General features: G+C 41.0%; 1 protein-coding gene across 1 annotated transcript in view; it reads left to right on the forward strand.

The window, feature by feature from the left end:
* Positions 1-21,471, forward strand: part of CCDC158 (coiled-coil domain containing 158) — an 89,315-nt gene that overhangs the window by 25,047 nt on the left and 42,797 nt on the right. Inside the window, exons 6-15 of the mRNA XM_036764968.1 lie at positions 722-1,049; positions 1,421-1,497; positions 3,178-3,288; positions 3,769-3,883; positions 11,996-12,115; positions 13,306-13,503; positions 15,351-15,833; positions 17,449-17,638; positions 18,678-18,830; positions 21,250-21,362. Of these exons, the coding sequence (XP_036620863.1) occupies positions 722-1,049; positions 1,421-1,497; positions 3,178-3,288; positions 3,769-3,883; positions 11,996-12,115; positions 13,306-13,503; positions 15,351-15,833; positions 17,449-17,638; positions 18,678-18,830; positions 21,250-21,362 (1,888 nt within the window). The remainder of the gene's footprint in view (positions 1-721; positions 1,050-1,420; positions 1,498-3,177; positions 3,289-3,768; positions 3,884-11,995; positions 12,116-13,305; positions 13,504-15,350; positions 15,834-17,448; positions 17,639-18,677; positions 18,831-21,249; positions 21,363-21,471) is intronic.

The raw sequence follows: 21,471 nt of genomic DNA on the forward strand, positions 1-21,471 counted from the left end.
CTCTATGGTAGCTTAGGACAATGTCCTATAGGTCTTAGAGCCCCTTTGCTTTGAGGCTGTCCTTGTCTGAGCACCCCTGTGCCTTCTCCCTGAGGGGCTTCTAAGGTCTCTGTTACCATTCACTTATTTCATTTGTGTCTGACTCTTTCTGACTCTATTTGGCGTTTTCTTGGCAAAGATACTGGAGTGATTTGCCATTTTCTTCTCCAGCTCATTTTACAGATGAGGAAACTAAGGCAAACAGGGTTAAGTGACTTGCCCAGGGTCATACAGCTTGTAAGTATCTGAGGCCCGATTTGGACTCTATCCATTGTGCCACTTAGGTGCCCCGTGAGGTCTCTAGGAGGTTTCTGACTACTCCAGGACTTTCTGGGGAGCTTCCATTCTTAATGCCTCCAGACAGATCCCTGCATTTGTGTGTTTGTCCCTATTTGTATCTCTGGATGGCTTTTGGTTGCCACTTGTTTGTCTGCCCTGGCTCTGGATTTGCTGGTGGTCCCCATTCCGATTGCCTTTGGACTTTGCCTGATTTTTGTGTTCAATTCCAGCATAGGATAATTCACTTGGTATTATTTTCCATTGAGTTTCTTGATCATTATTCAGTCTGCTGCGAATTAACAGGTGTTTTGCTGGAGTAGGTATGTGGGAGAAATATTATTCAGATATATTTTTGAATATGAGTCTAAGTATTTTTGTTTTCCTCTTTTACTTTGTTTCTTAGACGAAGGGAGAATCTTTCTCAGGAGGATCTAAGAATTCAGCTCCAAAATACAGCTCATGAACTTGAAACTGCCAAGCGCCTTCAGGAGGAGATGTTGAGGGAGAGCAGTAGTCAGACGGAGCAGCTCCGAAAGGTGATGCTCAGTCATGAAGGAGTGCTCCAGGAGATCCGGGCCATTCTGGTGGACTATGAGGAGACCACAGGCAAGAGGATCTATGAGCACGAGGCCATCTCTACTCTCCACGTCCGCAACTTGGGCACAGCCATCAGTAAACTTCTGAGAGAGCTGGACACAGAGGTGTCTTATCTTAAAGGGAGGATTTTTCCAGTAAGTGGTGAGAACATGATTTTTTTTTTACCAGCTAGTTTTGGGTGCTTCTATATGCAGTATATTAAAATTCATTGAAATGACATCACTACTGGAGGGTTGGTTGGGGCTGTATTCCTGATGGGGTAAGTGCCCATCTTGCTGTGGCCCTGGGGGCTTCCTGCCAGGCTTGCTGCCCTCCCTGGAGTCACTGACTGGCCTTAGCTCTAAGGGGGGCAGAGAAGGTCAGGAGGCCAGCAGAGCAGAGTCCTGGAACTCTGCTCCTTGGTGTTCAGTGTTATAGAAAACTTGAGTATCATCCAGTCGAAGGCTTGGATGTGCAGAATTCTTACTAACTCATCCCAATCTTTAAAAAAAAAACCACAAAACAGGTAGAAGATCAACTTGAATCACTGAAAACCGAATCACAGAACAAAATAGAACTACTTCTTCAGCAGCATCAAGATAGGTGAGTCTTCTCCGTGTGTGGTTCAGAGCACTGAGGCCACTGTGGGGTGGGGGTGGGGGAGACAGAGGGCTGTGCTCCAATCTGGCCAGTAAATATACTTTGTAGCTGTGTGACCTCGCTCGAGTCACTTCATCTGTCTGCCTCAGTTTGCTCTGAAGTCTGTAAAATGGGAATAATTATAACACCTACCTTCCAGGGTGGTTGTGAGGCTCAAATGACTTAATATTTGAAAAGCACTTTACTAACCTTAAAGCCTTAAACAAATACCAGTTGTTTGTCATCATCATCATTATCGTCATCGTTACATTACATCCATGTTTCTAGAAAAATTAGCCAAAAAACGACAACAACAAAGACCTAAGCAGTTTAGTCAGTCAGCCAGTAAGGCTTTATTGAGCGCTTACTATGAGCTATGGACTGTGGGTGCAGAGACAAGACAGTCCCTGCTTGCTTAGGACTGCTGTCAGGGAAAAACAGATGTATACATACAAGTGAATAGAAAATGGGTTCCCAGTAAAAACAGTAAAAAGAACTTCCATTGATAGGTGTGTGTGTGTGTGTGTGTGTGTGTGTGTGTGTGTGTGTGTGTGTGCGCGCGCGTGCGCGCGCGCACGCACGTGCTTGTGTGTGTACGTAGGGAACAGTAGCAGATGAGGGCTACCAGGAGGTAGAATGAAGGGAGCTAAGGATTCAGTGAGGTAGAAGGGAGGAGAGAGCGCATGCCAGGCATGGGAGACAGCCTGGGCAAAGGCTCAGAAAGAGGAGGTGAAGGGTTATGTATTCACCATAATAAGCAGGCTAGTGATTGCGAGTGTAGTGTATAATCACCCTGGAAAGGTAGGCGGGCACCGTCTTGGGAAGGGCTTTAAATGCCAAAGAGAAAGGCTTATATTTTATCCTGAAGGCGGTAGGGATCCCTAGGGAGTGACATGGTGTAATGGCTGTTGGGACTGTTAGGGCTGAGGTCACGCAAGTCGACCTTTGATAGCTGAACAGACTGTGATAGCTGTACTGTGAGTTTGTTTGTGGGAAGACCCCAGCAGGGGGTTGGAAAGGTTTTGGGATGGCGAGGCTCCATGTTGTGATATTGTGTATTGAATGCTTTACTGCTGTGATAAATTGGGTAGATGGCTTGTGGGATCGGTTCTCTGGCGTCTGAATAAATGGTTTACTTCTTCTACTTTCTATGTGGAGTGTCTCGTATACTTTGCGATACAGAACTACATAGGCATTTTGACAACTATCATCTGCATTGTTATTGTTGCCTTACTGATAGACATGGTCACAATCGTCCTATAGCAATACCACTTTGACCTCTTGTGGAGCACAGATTGGAGAGGGCAAGGACTTCGCTGGGGGCCTGACTAGAGTGAGAGCCAGTGAGTTTATCATTTCCGATAAGCTGTGTGGCGCCTTCGGGCCAAAGTGGGATTGGAGGGCACAATGTGAGCTGCTCTGAGGTGGAATGTGGGAGGTCTGGAAGCCGCAGTAGGAGTGATGGCTTGGAAGGTATTTTTTTCGTGGGCATTCCTCTCATGAATGGTCCTTTCCAACTCTCTTGCTCTGTGGTGCTGTCATTTATAACATTTACAAGATAAATTTCATCTATTTTTGGAACAGTTTATCATTTGGTGAAATTTTCTACATCCCAACTCTGATCATTTCTCTTTCTATTTATAGGATTGAGCAATTAATGAATGAGCACGAACTTGAAGTAACGGGACTGAGTGAAAAAGCCAGCAGTGCCCGCAGCCAAGCTAATAGCATCCAGAGCCAACTGGAAATCATTCAGTATGTCTCCTAATTGCTTGATCTGAATGTGCCGTTAACCTCTTTGTTGAGATTTCCATTCACGTTCTGCTCACCCTTTCTTAAGGGTCCAACAACGCCGTAACACTTTTTAACTTTTTAAAAGTAGAAAATAAACTTTTATAGCTAGATAGAATTGCATATGTGGTTTTTTGGTTCTGATCAGATTATTACTAGAACTTCTTTAAATGAAAGCTTCTTTTATTGAGCTTCTTTAAGAAAAAAGGATTAAGAAAGGTTTATATTCCAAGCTATAGAATAAAACCCAAGACATTTATTTATTATTATAAATATTTATATTTATTACAAATTATTTATAATTTGAACAATACTTTTTAGTAATCATCTTGGGATAAATTATGTCAGGCTAAGAGGTCTAGTTTTTAATGGCTGTGGTTCCTTTAAGGTGTCATATCTGTTATTCTTAGGTGGTGGTTTTTTATTTTTCTAAACCCTTCTTAGAGAACAAGCAAGAAATCAAAATTCAATGTATATGCGTCAACTCAGTGAACTGGAATCTACTGTTTCTCAGCTGCGTTCTGAATTAAGAGAAGCCAAAAGAATGTATGAAGACAAGGTGAGTTTAGATTTTGGCCTTAAACTTGCGGAAATTATTTCATATGAATTCAATACTTTGATTTCTAAGAGCAAGGTCACTCTTATACCGTAGGATTGCAATTCAAAATTAAAAGCCCTTCTAAACTGGGATTAGAAGATACATTTTGTTCTATTTACACACCACTTAGAAATCACAGATAGCAAGTTTTTCATTGAACTTCCTGTTCAAGGTAACTTACCTCTTAGTATAGATGACTTTCTAGCATTACTTTTTGAAGGAGGCCTCTAAAGTGGGAAATAAATGAAAGCCCGATGGCCTCTCCTGTCCCTATTGTAGTGTGCCGTCCCCCAGCTCAGCACATCTTTGACCCTGGCTTTCCTTGTCTCTACACCAGCTATTAGACTGCCCAGAAAAGCAAGTCAACCTTAGTGTTACTCTTAATGCCTCTCAACTCTCCTGAACCTCCCTATCCTATATAATTATTGCAATGTTTTTTTCTTTTTAGCTTTTTTGTTGAAAGTAATGAGTTCATGAGACTATTTTTTTAAGTATCCATATCTTCTCAAAAATCCACCATAAATGATTCACCCATGGCACAGGAGGACTTCCTCTGGTTTTTCTAATCTTTTAGACCAAAATTTTCTATTAGTAAAATATAATTAAAAGTAAAATCAATAATAATTATTAATTAAATAATAATGCATTCCAAAGCCATTAACCATAAACCATTCAAAAGATTTTCATCTTTTTTTTTTTTAATTCTTTATACAACAGCTTCCATTCATGAGTGTACTTGATTAAGAGTTTGCTTAATTGGAAGTCAGACTTCTGGCAAGCTCAGTTATTTGGAACTGTGCAGAAAACCTGGAAGTGATGGGGTGTGGGGGAAGGGAGGAGAGAGGTAGGGAGAAGCTTGAGCCACTGTATTAGGCCATGTATTTACTCACTAGGAGAACTCTCAGCCGGGTACTCAGCTTACTGACTAATATTTTACACATCATTCTGACAACTTTGGTGACCTGATTTCTTTGAGCACAGCAAATTTAAAAGCATTATAAAAGATGGGGGTGGGGATGGGGAGACTAAATAACTACCCTATTTTTAGAAGAGCTAATGTACTTAATATTGCCCCTGAAACATTCAGGAAAGGCTAAATTAAGTTCAGTATACTGTATTTAAGAAAGCAGAGAAAGGTGAAATTATATTTTAGAAAATTTTCATATAATGATTTAAATGAAGAAATAGTTCAGGTCTTGAAGGAATAAGTGTTAATGATCTGGGAAGTTCACTTAGGTGGAGAGCCCATAAATGAACTCGACTATTACATAGATCAAATTTATATTTTTCACAGTACATTTGCATAAATTAATAATTTGTCCTCATAAAAGCTTCATGGTATAAGTTGATAAAATTCCCAAGTATGTACCATTAATGACCTCATTATTCACACAAAGCGCTTCATATGTTCATACCCATAAAGTATTAGTTAGTAGCCACCTGAAGCCATTTGCAACGTCTCTGTAGATATTTAGTAAATCCCAAGACTTGACAGTGTTCACTTCTCACAACTTTTAGCTGCTGTTCCTTTCCCTGGGGATGTTGTTTGGAAAAGCTACTTCTTTATTAAAAAGCATTACTGGTAATTTACTAATGATTGCACATATGGTTTTAACTCTAAAGTAGTGTTTTGATTCATTTTCAAACACATAAAAAACCTAGGGCCTTGTGGGAAATAGACGGTTCATGTAACACCTTGCAATGGGTTACTGATGGCCCAAACCCCTTAGAACAAAATAGTCAATATTCAGACAACATGGATGGTGTGGCAGGATGGAAACCCAGCCCTCTAAGCTGGCCCCAAACAATGTCTGAGTGTCTGCAGATGTTTGGAATTCTGCTGGCAAAATGAGTGAATGAAAGACTGCATTTTTCTCCCATCGTCTGAAGAGTTTGGTGTCTTATGGACACAGTGATTATAAGACTCATGTTCTTTCTGGTTTGGATGTGGTTCCACTGATCACCAATAACTGACAGAACATTAAATAGTAAACAGATTCCATCTAACATTACAAATCCAACTTAGGAAAGGAATATGTTATGCTATATCTTAATAAAACCTAATTTAGGTCGTCAGTCTCTACAAATTTAGTCAACTATTACTATACGTAAGGCATTAGGTGGCTTTCTCTCTAGTTAAAATAATTTAATTATCTGATTGGCATCGAATTTATGTGAAGAAAGTAATAAACTCTGATCAGAAAGAATTTTTATTTAGACTAAAATTCTTAAAATATGTAAATGGGGAAATCTGTTTGAAATTTAACTCTACATTTGTAACTTTAGGTCCCTGTTGGTATCAAGCAATGTTGCACTGGGCCTGGAGTCGGGAAGACCTGAGTTCAAATTCAGCCTCAGGCATTTTCTGTATGACTTTGGGGAAGTCATTTAAATTTAACTTTGCCTCAGTTTCCTCAGCTGTAAAATGGGTATAATAAAAGTACCTACTTTCCAGGGTTGTGAAGATCAAATGGGATATTTGTTAAGTGTTTGGCATAGTGCCTGGCACCTAGTAGGTACTTCATACATGCCCATTCCAAGCCAAATATTTTATATTTGGCGTTACTGTGTCAGGTGGGCCAAGCCCTCAGAATGATGGACCCTGGGAAGAGAGAGGTGACCTGGCTAGGAACATTTCTTTTGAATTAAAAACATGATGTTCATATTGGTCAGAAAGTAAATTGTGTATGAAACAACATCTTAGGTCTAGCTTATCATTTATAGAAAAATATCTTACTGTAACACTTTTCCCATTCTTTTCTTTCTATTTTAGGAGAACCTCCAGATCCCCTTTACGAATTTGGACCAGTAGAAGCTGTCACTATTGGCTCTGTAGTTTTGGCTTTACTCTTAACTTTCGCTTTTTGAAAACAAAAATAAATCATGGTCTTGATCCTTAGTTTATTTTTTCCTACTTGAAAAGAAAATTGGGACTGCATTTGGTACTCAAAAGTGAGGATTTAGTAGCACTGGCTAGAGCAGTGGCCAGTACAGGAAGACTCTGTGCACGCCTTCAGGCACGCTTGTGCCACAGCATCCGTTCCTGCTACGGGCCTGTGTGTTTTTTGTTCCCAGAAAAATTAAAAATAAAAAAGATGATACAATTTAGTATGATTGGCCATGCCCTTTTGAGATTACTGTAGAATGATTATGAGGTCCCAGACTCACCCAGTGATCCAAACTAAAACACACCCACACACATTCGTGCATATACATACACACATACACACAATGTATTTAGACACATACACACACACACACACACACACACACACACACACACACACACCCCACACCTAGATGGTGAAAGGGAAAACCAGTGCTGCTATTAAAAAAAAAACCAACCCTTTGAGAGGTCTTAGCTATCAACGTCTGTTCTGAACATTAAAAAGGCTTTTCTTTACAGTGTTTTGACAGCTGTCAATATCAGCTCAGCTGCTATTTCAGTGGTTTTCCCTTTCACTCTCCATTAATTACCTTTTTTTATTAAGTCAGAAAAAATTTGTAATTACCACCCAAAAAAGTGAAAGGTAAAAGCAAAGCTATAGCAGTTGGGTCCAATTTTGACAACCACCAAACAAGTGATTCCCACAGGGGTCTGGAGGAACTTCTCGCCCCACACTGTGCCTAGGCAGGAAGCTCAGACGAGGCTGTGTCCTCACTGTGCTAAATCTGCCCAGCAGACATATGTGATGCCTTGGTTAAAGTCATCTAAAATGTATTTTTAAATGAAAATGATCAATAGAATGTCCCACCGTAAGCCTTGGTTCTTTCACATAATCAGATGGACAGTTGGCTCAGGGCAATAATGATTTCTACCAGGTTAGTAGCAGATAATGTTCCTTTTATTAACTTTACTAACAGTAAATTAACAGTCATGGCTGGGAAGGACAGATAAAGGGAAAAAAGCCAGCTTTGCCTCTTACCATTTGAATACACATCCCTCTCCCCAAACCAAACCAAACCAAAAAAAAAAACCCAAAACTTAAACCAGAGAGGTCCAAACAGATGCCTTACTGTTATTAATAATTCTCCAGCAAAAGACAGAGGTTTGCTTAGCTGAATGCTCCTGCTTCCTTTTTAAAAATAGGCCTAAAATCATTAACTGTATATAGGACTTTTCTTTCCCTGAGAGTGCTAGTAAGAATTGAGAGATTCCTATCTGTTGATGATATTAATCCATATTGATTTCCCAGGAAGCCATTGAGTCACAGAGTTAGAATCACTGTATTTATGCCCCAAGATAAGGAGCTGAATTAAGAAATGATTCCTTTTTGGCAGCTCTGAGAGTTGTAGTAGCTCTACATGGTACTACTCTTCATGGTAGAGTGAAGAGCGCTCTAAGATGAGGATTTAAGTCTGGGTTCAAATCTAGACTCTGGCATTTACCAGCTCGTGGGACCCTGGATAAGTCACTCGTCCTCTCTGGGCTCCATTGTTTCATCTTTAAAATGCTTTCCATAATATTTGTGCTTCCTAGTTCATATCACAAGGTTTAGTGGAAATTGTTTTATAAACTTTAAAGTACAGTATAGATGCGAATAATTATTATCTGTGCCATATATCTCTTCAATTAATTAGTAAACATTTATCAGGCACCTACTATGCACCAGGCAGTGTGCTAAGCTCCAGGGATACAAAAAGAGGCAAAAGACAGTCCCTGCCCTCAGGGGGCTCACAGTGTCATGGGGGAGACAACATGCAAACAAATGTGTACAAAAAAGGTTATATACAGGATAAACAGGAGATAGTTAACAGAAGGAAGTCACTGGAATTATGAAGGATTGGGGAAGGCTTCCTATAGAGGGTGAGATTTTAGTTGGGATATAAAAGGAAGCCTGGGAGGTCAGAAAGAAAAGTGGCTGCACTTTTTCAAACAGCCTATGTGAAGACAAATGCATGAGTAAAATGAACATGTGTTTTCAACATGAGGCCCTTGAGTTAATAAGTCTATGCCCTAATAGTCTTAGGGTTATATAATAATGAAAATAGAATTTATTGTACACATCAACATCAGCTTTTCAGGGGCATACAGCTTTAAAATATTTTAACATCTTTATTTATTGCAAGGAATATTAGAATAAACATTTATAGTTGGTTTTGTAAGACTGACATCCTAGGTTTATGAAAAAAGTCACAGGATATTGGGAGTTAGAAGATTTGAATGCTACTTTCATCATGGCTTCTGCCTGACTTTGGGCAAATCAGTAACTGAACTTGGATTTTAGATAAGACTTTAGATACCAAAACCATATTTCTGGTCTTATTTCCAATAATTCATGATAACCTAAAGATAATTCTTGAGGGCCCAGGCTCTTATAAGACTTCTTCATGTATGACATTTCCAAGGAAGCACTATGGGATGCAGACTGGGGAAAATCTGGTCTATTTGTTCAATTAACTAACTCAGAATTGCTTGCAAATCCTTTTAAAATTAGGTGACATTCACATAGCAATTCTCACTGTCAAGGTTTAGATTCGCTGTTAAAAATACATTACAATGGGAGCTGAAAGGATGAATGCATTTTCAGGAGCTCCTAATGCCAGCTGCACAGTGATCTGGTTGGGTTTTCCCAAGCAAATAATGTCTTTTCTCACCATTGTAGGTTCAGGTTATTTCTACAGGGCCGGCTAACTAGGCAGAATTTCCATTTATTTAGTACATGCAAAATGAATGAATCACCTCACAGACCATTGGGCAAGCATCTTATTATCCTTTTGAAGTAATCTAATACTGCCCCCCAGGTCATTAGTGAAATTTTGTTTAATGCTTCTACTCTAGTAATGTGTATGTGTACATACACATTCATATACGTACATACATGTATATTCCATTCAGATACTTTTTAGTATTTTTTAAAGTGCCCATAGTGTGCAAAAGCTTTGTGCTACTGGAAACAGTCCCAGTCTTCTACAAGTTGAGGTGTCAAACACATGGCCAGAACACAGCACTCCCAGTGTCAAATGTAATAGGGAAATGCTTACAATAAAAATCAATAAAACATAGAGAATATTATATTCTAAAGCTAAGCCAATATGTAGCCAAGATCATCCTTGTGTACAAATGGGTGGCCCCTGTTTCTACTGGAATTTGACCCCGCTGCTTTATGGTCTGCTGGTATAGGTGAGTGGGACTAACCCTAAATACATCATCTAAATATGTAGATCTAATACAAGATATTTGAAGAGGGAAAACATACAATATGGGAGGTGGAAGGTGAAGGGGATGGATTAAGGAAGTCTTCATGTAGGAAGTAGCAGCTGCACTGAGCCTTGAAAGAAGGTAGATGGATTCGGAAAGGCAGATGTGAGGAAGAAGTGCTTTCCAGGCACCAGGAATGACCTGTGCTTGTTGCATGAATGTATAAAATGCATGGAGGAGTGAGATGGGGTGGCCAGTTCTGCTGGAACGGAGGAGTCAGAGAAGGTTGGAAAGGTAACTTGGAACCAGATTGGGTTGGACCTCAAATGTCAGGCCAAGGAATGTGCCTTCTCCTCCTCTTCTTCTCAGTGGGGAACCATTGAAACCTCATGGGCAGGAAAGTAAGAGACACCTGTGCTTCAGGAAGAATATTGTGGCAGCATCATTTTGGCAGATCATTCACCCTAATGAGGCGAGATAGAATGGACAGATACCCAAAGAAGACCTGAGCTCACCAAACAATTTGTCACTGTGGCACTCAGTTTTAATGGTTTATTGGATTTGAAAACAGAGAACCTGGGTTCAGATCCTGGGCTTCATCCCTTACTATTTATGTGACTGTAGGAAAGTAATGTCACATCTCCAGATTTGTAAAATTTGTAATTGTAAAATGAGGGGATTGGTCACTGCCAACTGTCCAATGATAGCTCGATTCCTGTAGTGAGTAGTGAGGGCAGATCATATGAGTGTTGCCTTCTCATTCAACCTCTGCACATATTTAGCTCAAATGGTATTGTTTGCCCCTTCACTGAAAGAGCTGTAATAGGTGAGGAAGAGGATTACAGGTAGGACACTGTCCACTAGCACTTGTCAATCAGAAGTCAAGACAATGCATTGGTGGATTGTTGAAGAGGGGGAGGAGCAGGTCGCCCTAGTGGCCCTCTGGTGGCTGCAAATTTTAATTACTCTCCGTGCTAAGCTCTGTTACTTCTATACTGCTGAAGGACAAGTCACCACCCTGTAACTTTGCTGCCCTGTTGCAGAGACTCAGCTACTGCCCAGTTACAGCTCTGATTCAATGTGCTAATGATCAAACTTCTGCTATTGTCACAGAAGAACTGTTAGCAAGTTTTTTAATCGCAGAGATTTTTTTTTGTCCTGAATATATGGCACTATGTAATTGAGTTTAGGTACTTGGAAATAAAATATGGCTTACTCAATTAACTGCTACTCATTCCTTTGTTCTAAGTACTCCTGAAGTCATAACCATAGGTGTAGATTTAAACACATTTACTAATAAACATTATTGATTTTGACAAAGGCAGAACATCTTAGGTAGGTGAATAAATCATTAGATATTGATAGAAATATAAGAAGACTCATAATTGATGACCTTGCTCATTATTTTTTCCAGCTGGGGATGTTAATTTGCATTTGCATGACATTAATAGTCAATTTTGAGTTACTCCTTATCTGTTCATTCAGTTTGTGGGTTATCCATGTGCCTTGTTTCTCTCCCTTTTGCCCTTTGACTTTTCTTTTCCCATTTTTAACATTGCTGCAAAGGCCAGAGAATGGAAAGAAAACTAAATGAATTGATATTTGTCGGTCTATATGAAAAAAGGAAACCCCAACCCAAAACTTAGAAAAAAATAGACTCTGGCAAGAAGAAAGCTGTCAATTTCATTTGTCTATATTATCACAGTCTGATAATAATACAGATAATTAAGATGTGACTATATGATAGTTGTCAAAATAATTCCATATAATTAAACAGAATTAAAGTTGAAAGAGACTTTAAAAGGTTATCTTGTCCAATTTCCTTGTTGGAAAAAAAATCTTCATTGATATTCTTAGAACCCAAGGGTGTCAGAAATTTCAATTCTAATTCTAATTAATATAATTCTAATTCTGGGGTGCTTACCCTTTAGATAGAAGATCTGGAGAAGCAGTTAGTCCTGGCCAACTCAGAGCTGACTGAGGCCCGCACTGAGCGTGATCAGTTCAGTCAGGAATCTGGAAACCTGGATGACCAACTTCAGAAGCTGCTGGTAGGATTGTGTGCTTAAGATGGGAACTACGAAAAAAGATTTGAAGGATTTTTTTCACCCAAATGTCAGTCAGATTTCCCACAGAACTATATTTGCATTTAAAAAATTCCAAATAACAGTATTTGATGTGTTTGCCCTTTGGTTGTTGACATGAAAACAGACTTTTTCTAAGTAGTGATTCTGGTTATAAGTAAATAAAATTTCAAATTGTACCTATCTGCTATCCTCACATTTTTCAGTTGGCATTGCTTGGGTTTAGAAGTAGGAAAAAAAGTCTTTTGAACGGGTAATAATATATTGGGGCAAAACCGGTGTTCATTATAAAGTCAAACTGTTCCAAACTACAAATAGGTCAGCTATGCACTTGACAATGCTGAATGAAAATGTTGGTATAAATATAACTTACACTCCCTCCTGCTAGCAGCTCAGCCTCTGCCTGCCTTTGGTGGCTGCATTAAGGCAGCCGGGCAGCCCTTGGCGGCTCAAACACACTCCATGGGCAGAGGGTGTGATGGAGGCCTAACTGGGATACCCACCCAGACCCAAAGGGGACGTGGACAGGAGGTATGGTAAAGCTGGAGCCCATAGAAAGGAACAGACTGGTGGATCATGTATGTTGGGATATCTGCTGCAGTCCCAGGCCCACCCTCCCTTGGGAGACAGCCTAGTGAGCTAATATCAACGTGACTTAGACTAGTGATCCTTTTTTACAGTTCTAGGGAAGAGTGTGTATGGAAAATGTCTATAGTAATTACCAAGTTAAATATGATCTGTGCTTTTTAGTACCTAGTAAGATACAAAATGGCCAGGCCTCCAAAAGCCTCCAGAGCTTCCAAGAGGTCTCCTAGGGTTAAAAAGTAATCCTTTTGCCCTCAAGTTAACATGACCTAAGAATGTGATATTGTCACATCAGCCTTGTTGCTATATGTTAATTTTGTCCCTTAAAAAAATCTCCAATGAGCTAGTCTCATTTTAGGGGGCCTTTTTAAAATTTCTCAAGCCCTTTTTCAGACTGTTGGTAACAAATCAGATACTCAAGTCAAGTTGGAATGACAAATGAGCTGATGCAAAAGATTTTTTTGAGTCTCATAAAAATTTCCGTGAGGTGGTGAATGCTCATCAGAGAAAAACGGAAGTGTAAATTTGTTTAATGTGGCTGTGAGCTAAAAGATGTCCCTCCCTTCTTGTAGGCTGATTTACATAAAAGGGAAAAAGAGCTGAGTTTGGAGAAGGAGCAGAACAAGCGGCTTTGGGACAGAGACACTGGTAACAGCATTACCATCGACCACCTGCGCCGGGAGCTGGATGACAGGAACATGGAGGTGCAGCGTCTGGAAACACTGGTGAAAACCATGAAGACCGAGTGCCAGGGGCAGATGGAGCGCCAGGTGAGGCCCACGGCGCAGCTGCCTGACTGTCCTTTGGGGGTTCCTGGAAAAGAGGTGGCAGCCTGACTTCTTTCTGGTCTAACTTTGGGGAGCTTACTGGCAAGACCTTTAAATGACAGATTTATACTGATTGTGCATTCCTATATGAGAACTCTGTATCTTCTGTAAAAAGAACTCAGGGCCTTTTATTGACTGACACATTATTATGGCTGTGGGGGGCTGGATGACCACCAGATTTTCCCCAGATGGATTCTTTTTGGGGAGGGTTGGGGTTGTGCCCTTTATTGCCAAGGTCCTGCTAACACTCACCACCACTTATTCTGAGCTCACACAATAGTCAGGTCCAGATACCGCACAGAGCCAGAGCTGGACAGAACCTTAGAGGTATCTATTCCAAGCCTCGTCCAAGCAGGAATCCATTCTATAACAGTCCGACGAGTGGCGATTGAGCCTTTGCTTGGAGGCCTCAGGGACACAGCCCACTCTATTTTTATAAAACTCTAGATGTTAGGAAAATGCCCCTGCAGCTTCTCCAATGATTCTTAGTTTTGTTCTCTGGAGCAAAGCAAAACCAGTCAAATCCCTTTCTTCCTCAGAGCCTTTTTAAAGTACTTGAACATGGTGTAATGTTCTCCTCTCCTCCCCAACTCCATGTGTTGTCTAAGCTAAATATCCCTAGTTCCTTCCATGACTCCTCTTGCTGGATCTTCCTCTCCCTGGACATTCTCTAGCTCTTCAGTGTGGTCCCTACAACTGAGCATGAGTCCAGCAATGGTCCTGACCAAGGCAGAGAACAGCAGGGCTACAGAACCTTCCTGGTCCCCATGGCTATAGCTGCCTCTCTTAATGTAGTTGAAAAAAAGTTTTAGTGGCCTATTTATGCTATTGAATTTGTAGCCTAATGGAAAATCCCAGATCTTTTTTTCATGAACTTCCATCTAACCACATCTCCCATATTTGTACTTGTGATGCTGATTTTTTTGAAACAGAAGGTGAGATTTCTCTTGATTAAATTCCATATTATTAGATTCAGCCTAGTGTTCTAGCTTATTGAGATCTTTTTGTACCCTGACTTTATTATCCACTGTATTACCTGTCCTTCTTAAAAGTTTGTTATCTGCAAATTTGGAAAGCATTCCATCTCTGCTTTTGTCCCAGTCATTGTTAAAAATTTTAGGCAGCATAGATACCTGAGGCGTGACCTGGAGGTCTCCTTCCAAGTTGGATCTAATAAAGGCTGCTCTTTGTGTGGGGCCATTCCATCTAACTGTCCACCTTTGGGCCCATGTAGTTCCATTTTTTCAACAACAGTAGCATGAGACACTGAGTGGAATAGTTTGCTAAACTCCAGATAACCTCTATCCTCTGATCCCTGAGATTGGTAACCTAATAACAAAAGGAAACAGGGCTGTAAGAACTGTTCTCAATGGGATGGGAGGCCAGGCAGGCTCTTTGTGATCACTGCTCTTTTTCTAGAAGTCCTCTCCACACTCCTTTAATAACACATTCTAGAATTTCGCCTGAAGTTCCAGTTGGCCTCTACAACTTCCCCAGAGGGAAGGAACCTCCTGAGCTTTCCACCCTGGAACAGTAGCACATTAGACCCTGATGACTTTGCTAAGCCCTCTCCAGTCTTCTTGATGACACCTTGTCAAACTGACTTGAAATCAGCACATGGCAGATTTCTCTTCTTCCATCTGAGCTAAGCCTTCAGGGCGAATTGAGTTTGATTGTTTCATACCTGAGTCTGTTCATTAGTTTACTGTCATAGAGTGAGTGACCCATCCGCCTGCCTCTCCTCATCATTTTTCCAAATCCATGAAGCTCTCTTTTCTCTCCACCTTCAGATGGCAGCAATCCAGGGAAAGAATGAAAGCCTAGAGAAAGTGTCTTCCTTGACGGCTCAGTTGGAATCCACCAAAGAGATGCTCCGCAAAGTTGTGGAAGAGCTGACCGCCAAGAAGATGACCCTGGAAAGTTCTGAGAGGGCCGTGTCTGACCTGACGCTATCTCTGCAAGAGAAGGAGCGGGCCATCGAGGCCACCAATACGGAGATCACCAAGCTTCGTTCCAGGGTTGACTTAAAGTTACAGGAGCTCCAGCATCTGAAAAACGAAGGGGACCATCTCCGGAACGTGCAGGCTGAGTGCGAGGCCCTCAAGCTGCAGATGGCGGAGAAGGACAAGGTGATTGAGATCTTGCGTCAGCAGATTGAGAACATGACTCAGCTGGTTGGCCAGCATGGGCGAACAGCCGGGGCTATGCAGGTGGAGAAAACTCAGCTCGAGAAAGAGATCAATGATCGGAAGCTAGAGCTGCAGGAATTCAAGGTACGTGAAAAGCTTCTGAAAACCTCTTCATTCTGTTCTTTTAAAATGGTGTCCTGAGTCAACTTTGGAGTAGCGGAAGCATTAGAGTAAGACAACTGGATTAGTATAGTGCCCTGGTGTGGCTGGCTGTGTAGACATGAGGCGCTGTGAACTTAAAAACATTTTTTGATGACTGTATTTCAACTTAAGTGGTTTCTTTGATAGCTCTGCATAATTTATTTTATGCATTTAAGAAGGATTCTGAGAGGTGGTCCATAGTTTTCACCAGATTGCCAAAGGGGCCAGGACCCACAAAAATGGTGAAGAACCCCTGCCTTCAACTGTAGAGCCCTACTGGAAGTTCTCAGGCAGGGTATGGTACGATGAAGTTTCATAGAAACTAGATCTAATTGTTAGATGGAGTAGCTTAGGTGACAGCCATGCTGATCCCAGTGGGAAGTGATGGGCCTGAGATGGTGTCATGATGGCAGCGGGCGTGGAAGGAAGCAGGCTGGCACAACATTCTGAGACAGGAAGACTACTGTTTGAGAACCAACTGGATACAAGCAGTGAGGGAAGGGGATGGGACTGGAAACCAAAGAGGATTCTGAGCTCTTGAGTGTGGGTAACTGGGAAAAGGAGGATTCCACCAGCAGAAATCGGGAAAGAGGAAAGGATAGACTGTGAGGAATTGATCCAGTTCTGGGCATCTACAGTTATCCCCTCCACATCATGGGGCTTAGGGGTGCAGCACTCTTGTGATCTGGAAAATTGGTGTAAAATCCATAGGGGTAAACCCTTCACCTTCATGTTCCTTTAGGAAATCATATAAGGACCTACCCTATTCTTGTATGATGCCAGAGTCTACCAGAATACCTTTTTAACAACAATTCTGCATTTCTGAGTTTCTAAACTTTTTCTATGTCATCTGCTGCAAAACTCTCCCCAAATTTTCATTTAATTTCTTATGCCAATCTGAGATACATCAAAACTGTGATGGAGAAAGTCAAGATATGGAAGGGATAACTATCTATCTTTAGCCTGAGGGACAACTCCACCACCTATCCACAGAGAGGCTAGGACGATCATCTGGGGGGCCAGTGAGCAAACTGAATCAATGGTGGGATTTGGAGCAAGGTTCTCTGATTCCAGACCCATTGGTCTTCTCTTTGTGCCAAGCTCCTTTTGTCTGCAGCTTTTCTACTGAGGTAGCTCCAAGGGGCAGGACTGGTTCTGGGTTGATTCCTATACCCTGAAGCAATTTGCTAAGGGTTTTTAACAAGGACTTCCTTGTCTTCCATTCTATTAATGCTTTAAATAAGGTTAAATAAGGCAGCTAGGTGGTTCAGTGGATAGAACACTAGCCCTGGAGTCAGGAGGATCTGAGTCAAATGCAGCCTCAGACACTCACTATCTGTGTGACCCTGGGCAAGTCACTTAACCTCAGTTCCTCATCTCTAAAATGAGCTGGAGAAAAAAAAAATGGCAAACCACTCCAGTAGATTTGCCAAGAAAACTCCAAATGTGGTCACAAAGAGTCAGACATGACTGAAATGACTCAACAACAAAGTTATTATAAATACATGTATGCATAGGTATGTGTTTCTGAGTTCTTTGTCTTGATTCATGCAATTAGATTATAAAAGACAAGAAAGATTCAAAAATACGTGACCTTGAAGCCCGGCTAAGTGACTTGGAACTTGAAAAGGTGAAACTGGTGAATGCAGGATCTGAACGGCTCCGTGCAGTAAAGGACATGAAGCAGGAGAGAGACCAACTCCTCGCTGAGGTGAAAAATAGTCGGAATGAGCTCTCCAGTCTTTCAGGTACGGGGCCCCTAGAGCCTGCCTGCTAGGCTGAGCCAGGATCCTGTCTCTTGACACCTCCCAAGGACCCAGGAGCAGGGCAAACAAGACAAATAATATCAAGGCCAGAACTCATGCCATCATGGGGGGTCATTCTCAGGGATTTCTGATGTGTAGAACTAACCTGGTATGTTCTATGTGCATTCAGAGGCCTCAGTCGATAAAATTCAGCATTTGATTGATAAGCATGAGGAAAAAACCCTCATGCCCAGTGAATCTGGCCATTTCATTAAGGTTTATTAATAATGAGGCACCAAGTATGAATAAGTCTTTTGGAAATTTCTTGGAAAGCCCTAGGATCCTTAATTGGGAGGAGAAAAATAACACCCTCCATGATTAACATAATATAGGCATCCCTGGTATTTCTTAAAATGTGCATGTAAACGAAGTCATATTTAGGGAAACCTACACTTTCAAACCATCTTCTTCTGATGAGTCCTCTTTATAAAGCCAAGAAGACTTTGGTCAGCCACTAGACTCACTCCTTAACTTAAGTGTGTGCTGGATAAATCCAGTCTTTCATCTATTCACTCCTCACTCCATCTTTCACTTGTCCCCTCATTTGACACCTCCTAGTGAGGCCTAGACTTCCTTCTTATCACTCATGGAGTGATTTCTGCCAATCAGTGTCTTACCAGACAGGCTAAATATTAGTCCATTAGGTGGGTTTTTTTTTCTTTCTGGTGATCCCTATCTTAAGAGAGGACCCCTAGAAGTACATTGTGTCTGAGAGCATGGAACTAATAGCTTCATTGGATTTGCCCAAAGTGATGTAACCTTATATACCAAATTCAAGTTCAGTCAACTTTAAAAACCTGAGAATTGTGTGCAATATTTTGTTCCTAGCTAGCCATTAGTTGCAAAGGATAATTTCCTTTAATCTGCTAATCCTCAAGCAAGTCCATGGGGCAGGTCTTCCTTCATTAGCTGTGATAAAGCTGCATTTATTTCAGTGGGACAGACTAGGTCAACTTCAGTTAATTGGTATTATATTGTGCAGAGGACTACGAAGTTTTAAAAAGAAATTATCGGAACAAAAGTGAAGAGATGGAATGTACCACAAACAAGCTGAAAATGCAATTGAAATCTGCACAAGCTGAACTGGAGCAAACGAGAAATACTTTAAAGACAATGGAAGGATCTGATGGCCATGGTATGCTATAGACAACAGATTCTTTTCTTCCTTTTCTTCTGTTTTTGATTCCACTGGTCTAGATTCTCCAATAAGAAACGCCTCACCTACCCCGCCATTGCTTCCAGGCACTCAGACACATAGGAATTGGTGAGACTCAGTGAGGGGGGCCCAAGGGAGAAGTGTAGGGGTCTTTAGAGGGTAGGGCTTCCACTCCCTCTGAGCAGGGAGCAAATCACTCCTAAAGTGGAGGAAACTTCCTTCTAGTGGTATTGTGTAAATAAAACCTGCACAGGGAGCACTGGACCCAGAGTCAAGAGCATGAGTCTGAATATGGCGGTGCCCATTGCTATTGGAACCTTGGGCATGTCTGAGCCTCACCTTCCTCATGTGTAAAATGAGGAGACTGAGAGCACTTGCATTATGTGACCTGCCTCATGGAGTTGTTCTAAGGGTCACATGAGATGAGATTTAAAGGGCTTTGTAAACCTTGAGGTTATCATGCAAATGTCAGCTGTTTTTATTGTTATCCTGGCTGTATTAGTCATTTCTGACTGATGTCTCCAAATCCCAGTTCTTTATATAGAAAATAACTGGACCTGAATATAGCAAGTTAAAAAGTATGTACCTGTACCTTTTGGATTGCCCACATGTGGGTTGTGCCCACTGTGAGCTCCAGGCAAGTTGAGGAGCTGGGGCCACAAGGGGGAAAGCCCAAGTCCTAGAAGTAGAGCCACTGGCCCAACCCATAAGTCGCGGGTTTATTTATTAAGTGCTAGGCACTGAGGATACCAATACAATGCATGGAAACCCAGAGAAGCAAGCAGGACGGGGTGACGAATAGGAGGACCTCTTCACACTGGGCATCTCTTCCCAGACCTAGCTATTCCTCACCGCAGTTCAGCTTGTTCTGTCCAAGTTAATGGATTGGCCTGGAGAATTATCTTTTGGTCTATGTAACCACTTTATGACCCGTAAGTTTAAAAAGTACATATGATGGCCAAATTGTACCTGGCTAAATTAAGTATAAGCTTTCAATTTTTTATGAATTTCTGTTAATTGTATAAATCAAGATGTCATTAATAAAATTCCCATTGAAGGTCACGTACTGTCCACATACCATCTGTTGAACAGAACCAAACATCTCAGAGTTATCATGTTGAAGGCATTGAATGCCTTTTTTTTTTTTAAATCAAGCAAATGATAGGTAAAGAACCACAAGCCAGGACTTTTGTTTTTAAGGATCATATATTTTCCTTGTTTGTTTCTTAGCCCTCAGTTGGATTGCACCCAAGTTTTCTTCTAAGCAAAAAGTGCTATTTTCAAGGCCCTTTCTTTGGTTAACATAATGGTTCAGGCTACTTAAACTAAACTTCTAAAACTAAGCTATCTAAGTGATCTTTTCAATTAGGTATTGGAAAGGTCCTGCCCTTTCCACATCTTCGAGGCCCTAGGGTATAAGAAGGTTCAGCCCCATTCTGATGAACAGCCAGACCTGCTCTTCAATCCTACACTCATCACTTTACACACAGGCTTACACTAGTGATTGATCTTTATTGTACTCTCATGTACTCACTAGACGGACTTCCAATCCTGTTGTTATGTAACCGCAGGAGTGAAAATTGAATGCTTTATGATGTTACTGGAACCTTAAGGCATATACAAAACATTGTCATAGATTTCTTATGTAGTAGTATCACTCTGATCCAGAAGAATCATTTTGATGAACAATGATAAGTTATCCCTTTTATCTAAGTTTCTTTATGTACGTGTGCATGTCTGTAACTATGAGTCTGATCATTGTTCTTAATCCAATTCTACAAGACATAAAAAAGTTTAAATCATTGTACAGTTTACAAGATAGCTGTGTTCCATTGGACCAAAGAAACAAAAACAAATTTTTTTTTGGCAAGAGCAAAGAATGGCTATTGGATTTCCCCTATCTATAGCCATTGGGAAACCATGGCTTCCTAGAGGCAGTGATGTGGTGCTGAACCTGGAGTCAGGAAGACATGAGCTCAAATCTAGCCTCAGACACTTACTAGCTTACTGCTACCCTGGGCAAATAACCACTGCTTGCCTCAGTTTCCTCATCTGTAAGATGAGAATAATAATAGCACCTACCTCCTAGGGTTGTTGCAAGGATCAAATGAGATAATATTTGTGAAGTACTTAGCATAGTACCTGGCATATAGTAGGTGCTTAACAAATGCTTGTTTCCTTCCTTTTCTTCCTTCCTACCACCCCCACCCCCAGCATGGGGACCCCCTTGACTTATAACACCAAGGCACTCAGAATCCATACCCTTGTGGACTTTACCTTGTCTCCTTACTTTATAAGTTTAGTTTAGTTTGCAATTTAGAATGACTTTAAAGAAAACATATAGTTGCCTAACTAGAATGTTCATAAATAAGTAAGCAATTGGCACTTTTTTTGACAGCTATGAAAGTTGCAATGGGAATGCAGAAGCAAATCACTGCCAAGAGAGGACAAATAGATGCCCTGCAGAGCAAAATTCAGTTCTTGGAGGAGGCCATGACAAATGCGTCTAAGGTAAGGCAAGACCTCAGAGTAGAAGTGTGTAGACTCACCCTAAGAGTTGCTTTACATTGGGGAAAACTAAGTACCTTTTTATATTCTAGAAATAAAAACTTGTATTTTG

Source organism: Trichosurus vulpecula, chromosome 6 (genome assembly GCF_011100635.1).
Source record: "Trichosurus vulpecula isolate mTriVul1 chromosome 6, mTriVul1.pri, whole genome shotgun sequence".
Lineage (NCBI taxonomy): Eukaryota > Metazoa > Chordata > Mammalia > Diprotodontia > Phalangeridae > Trichosurus > Trichosurus vulpecula.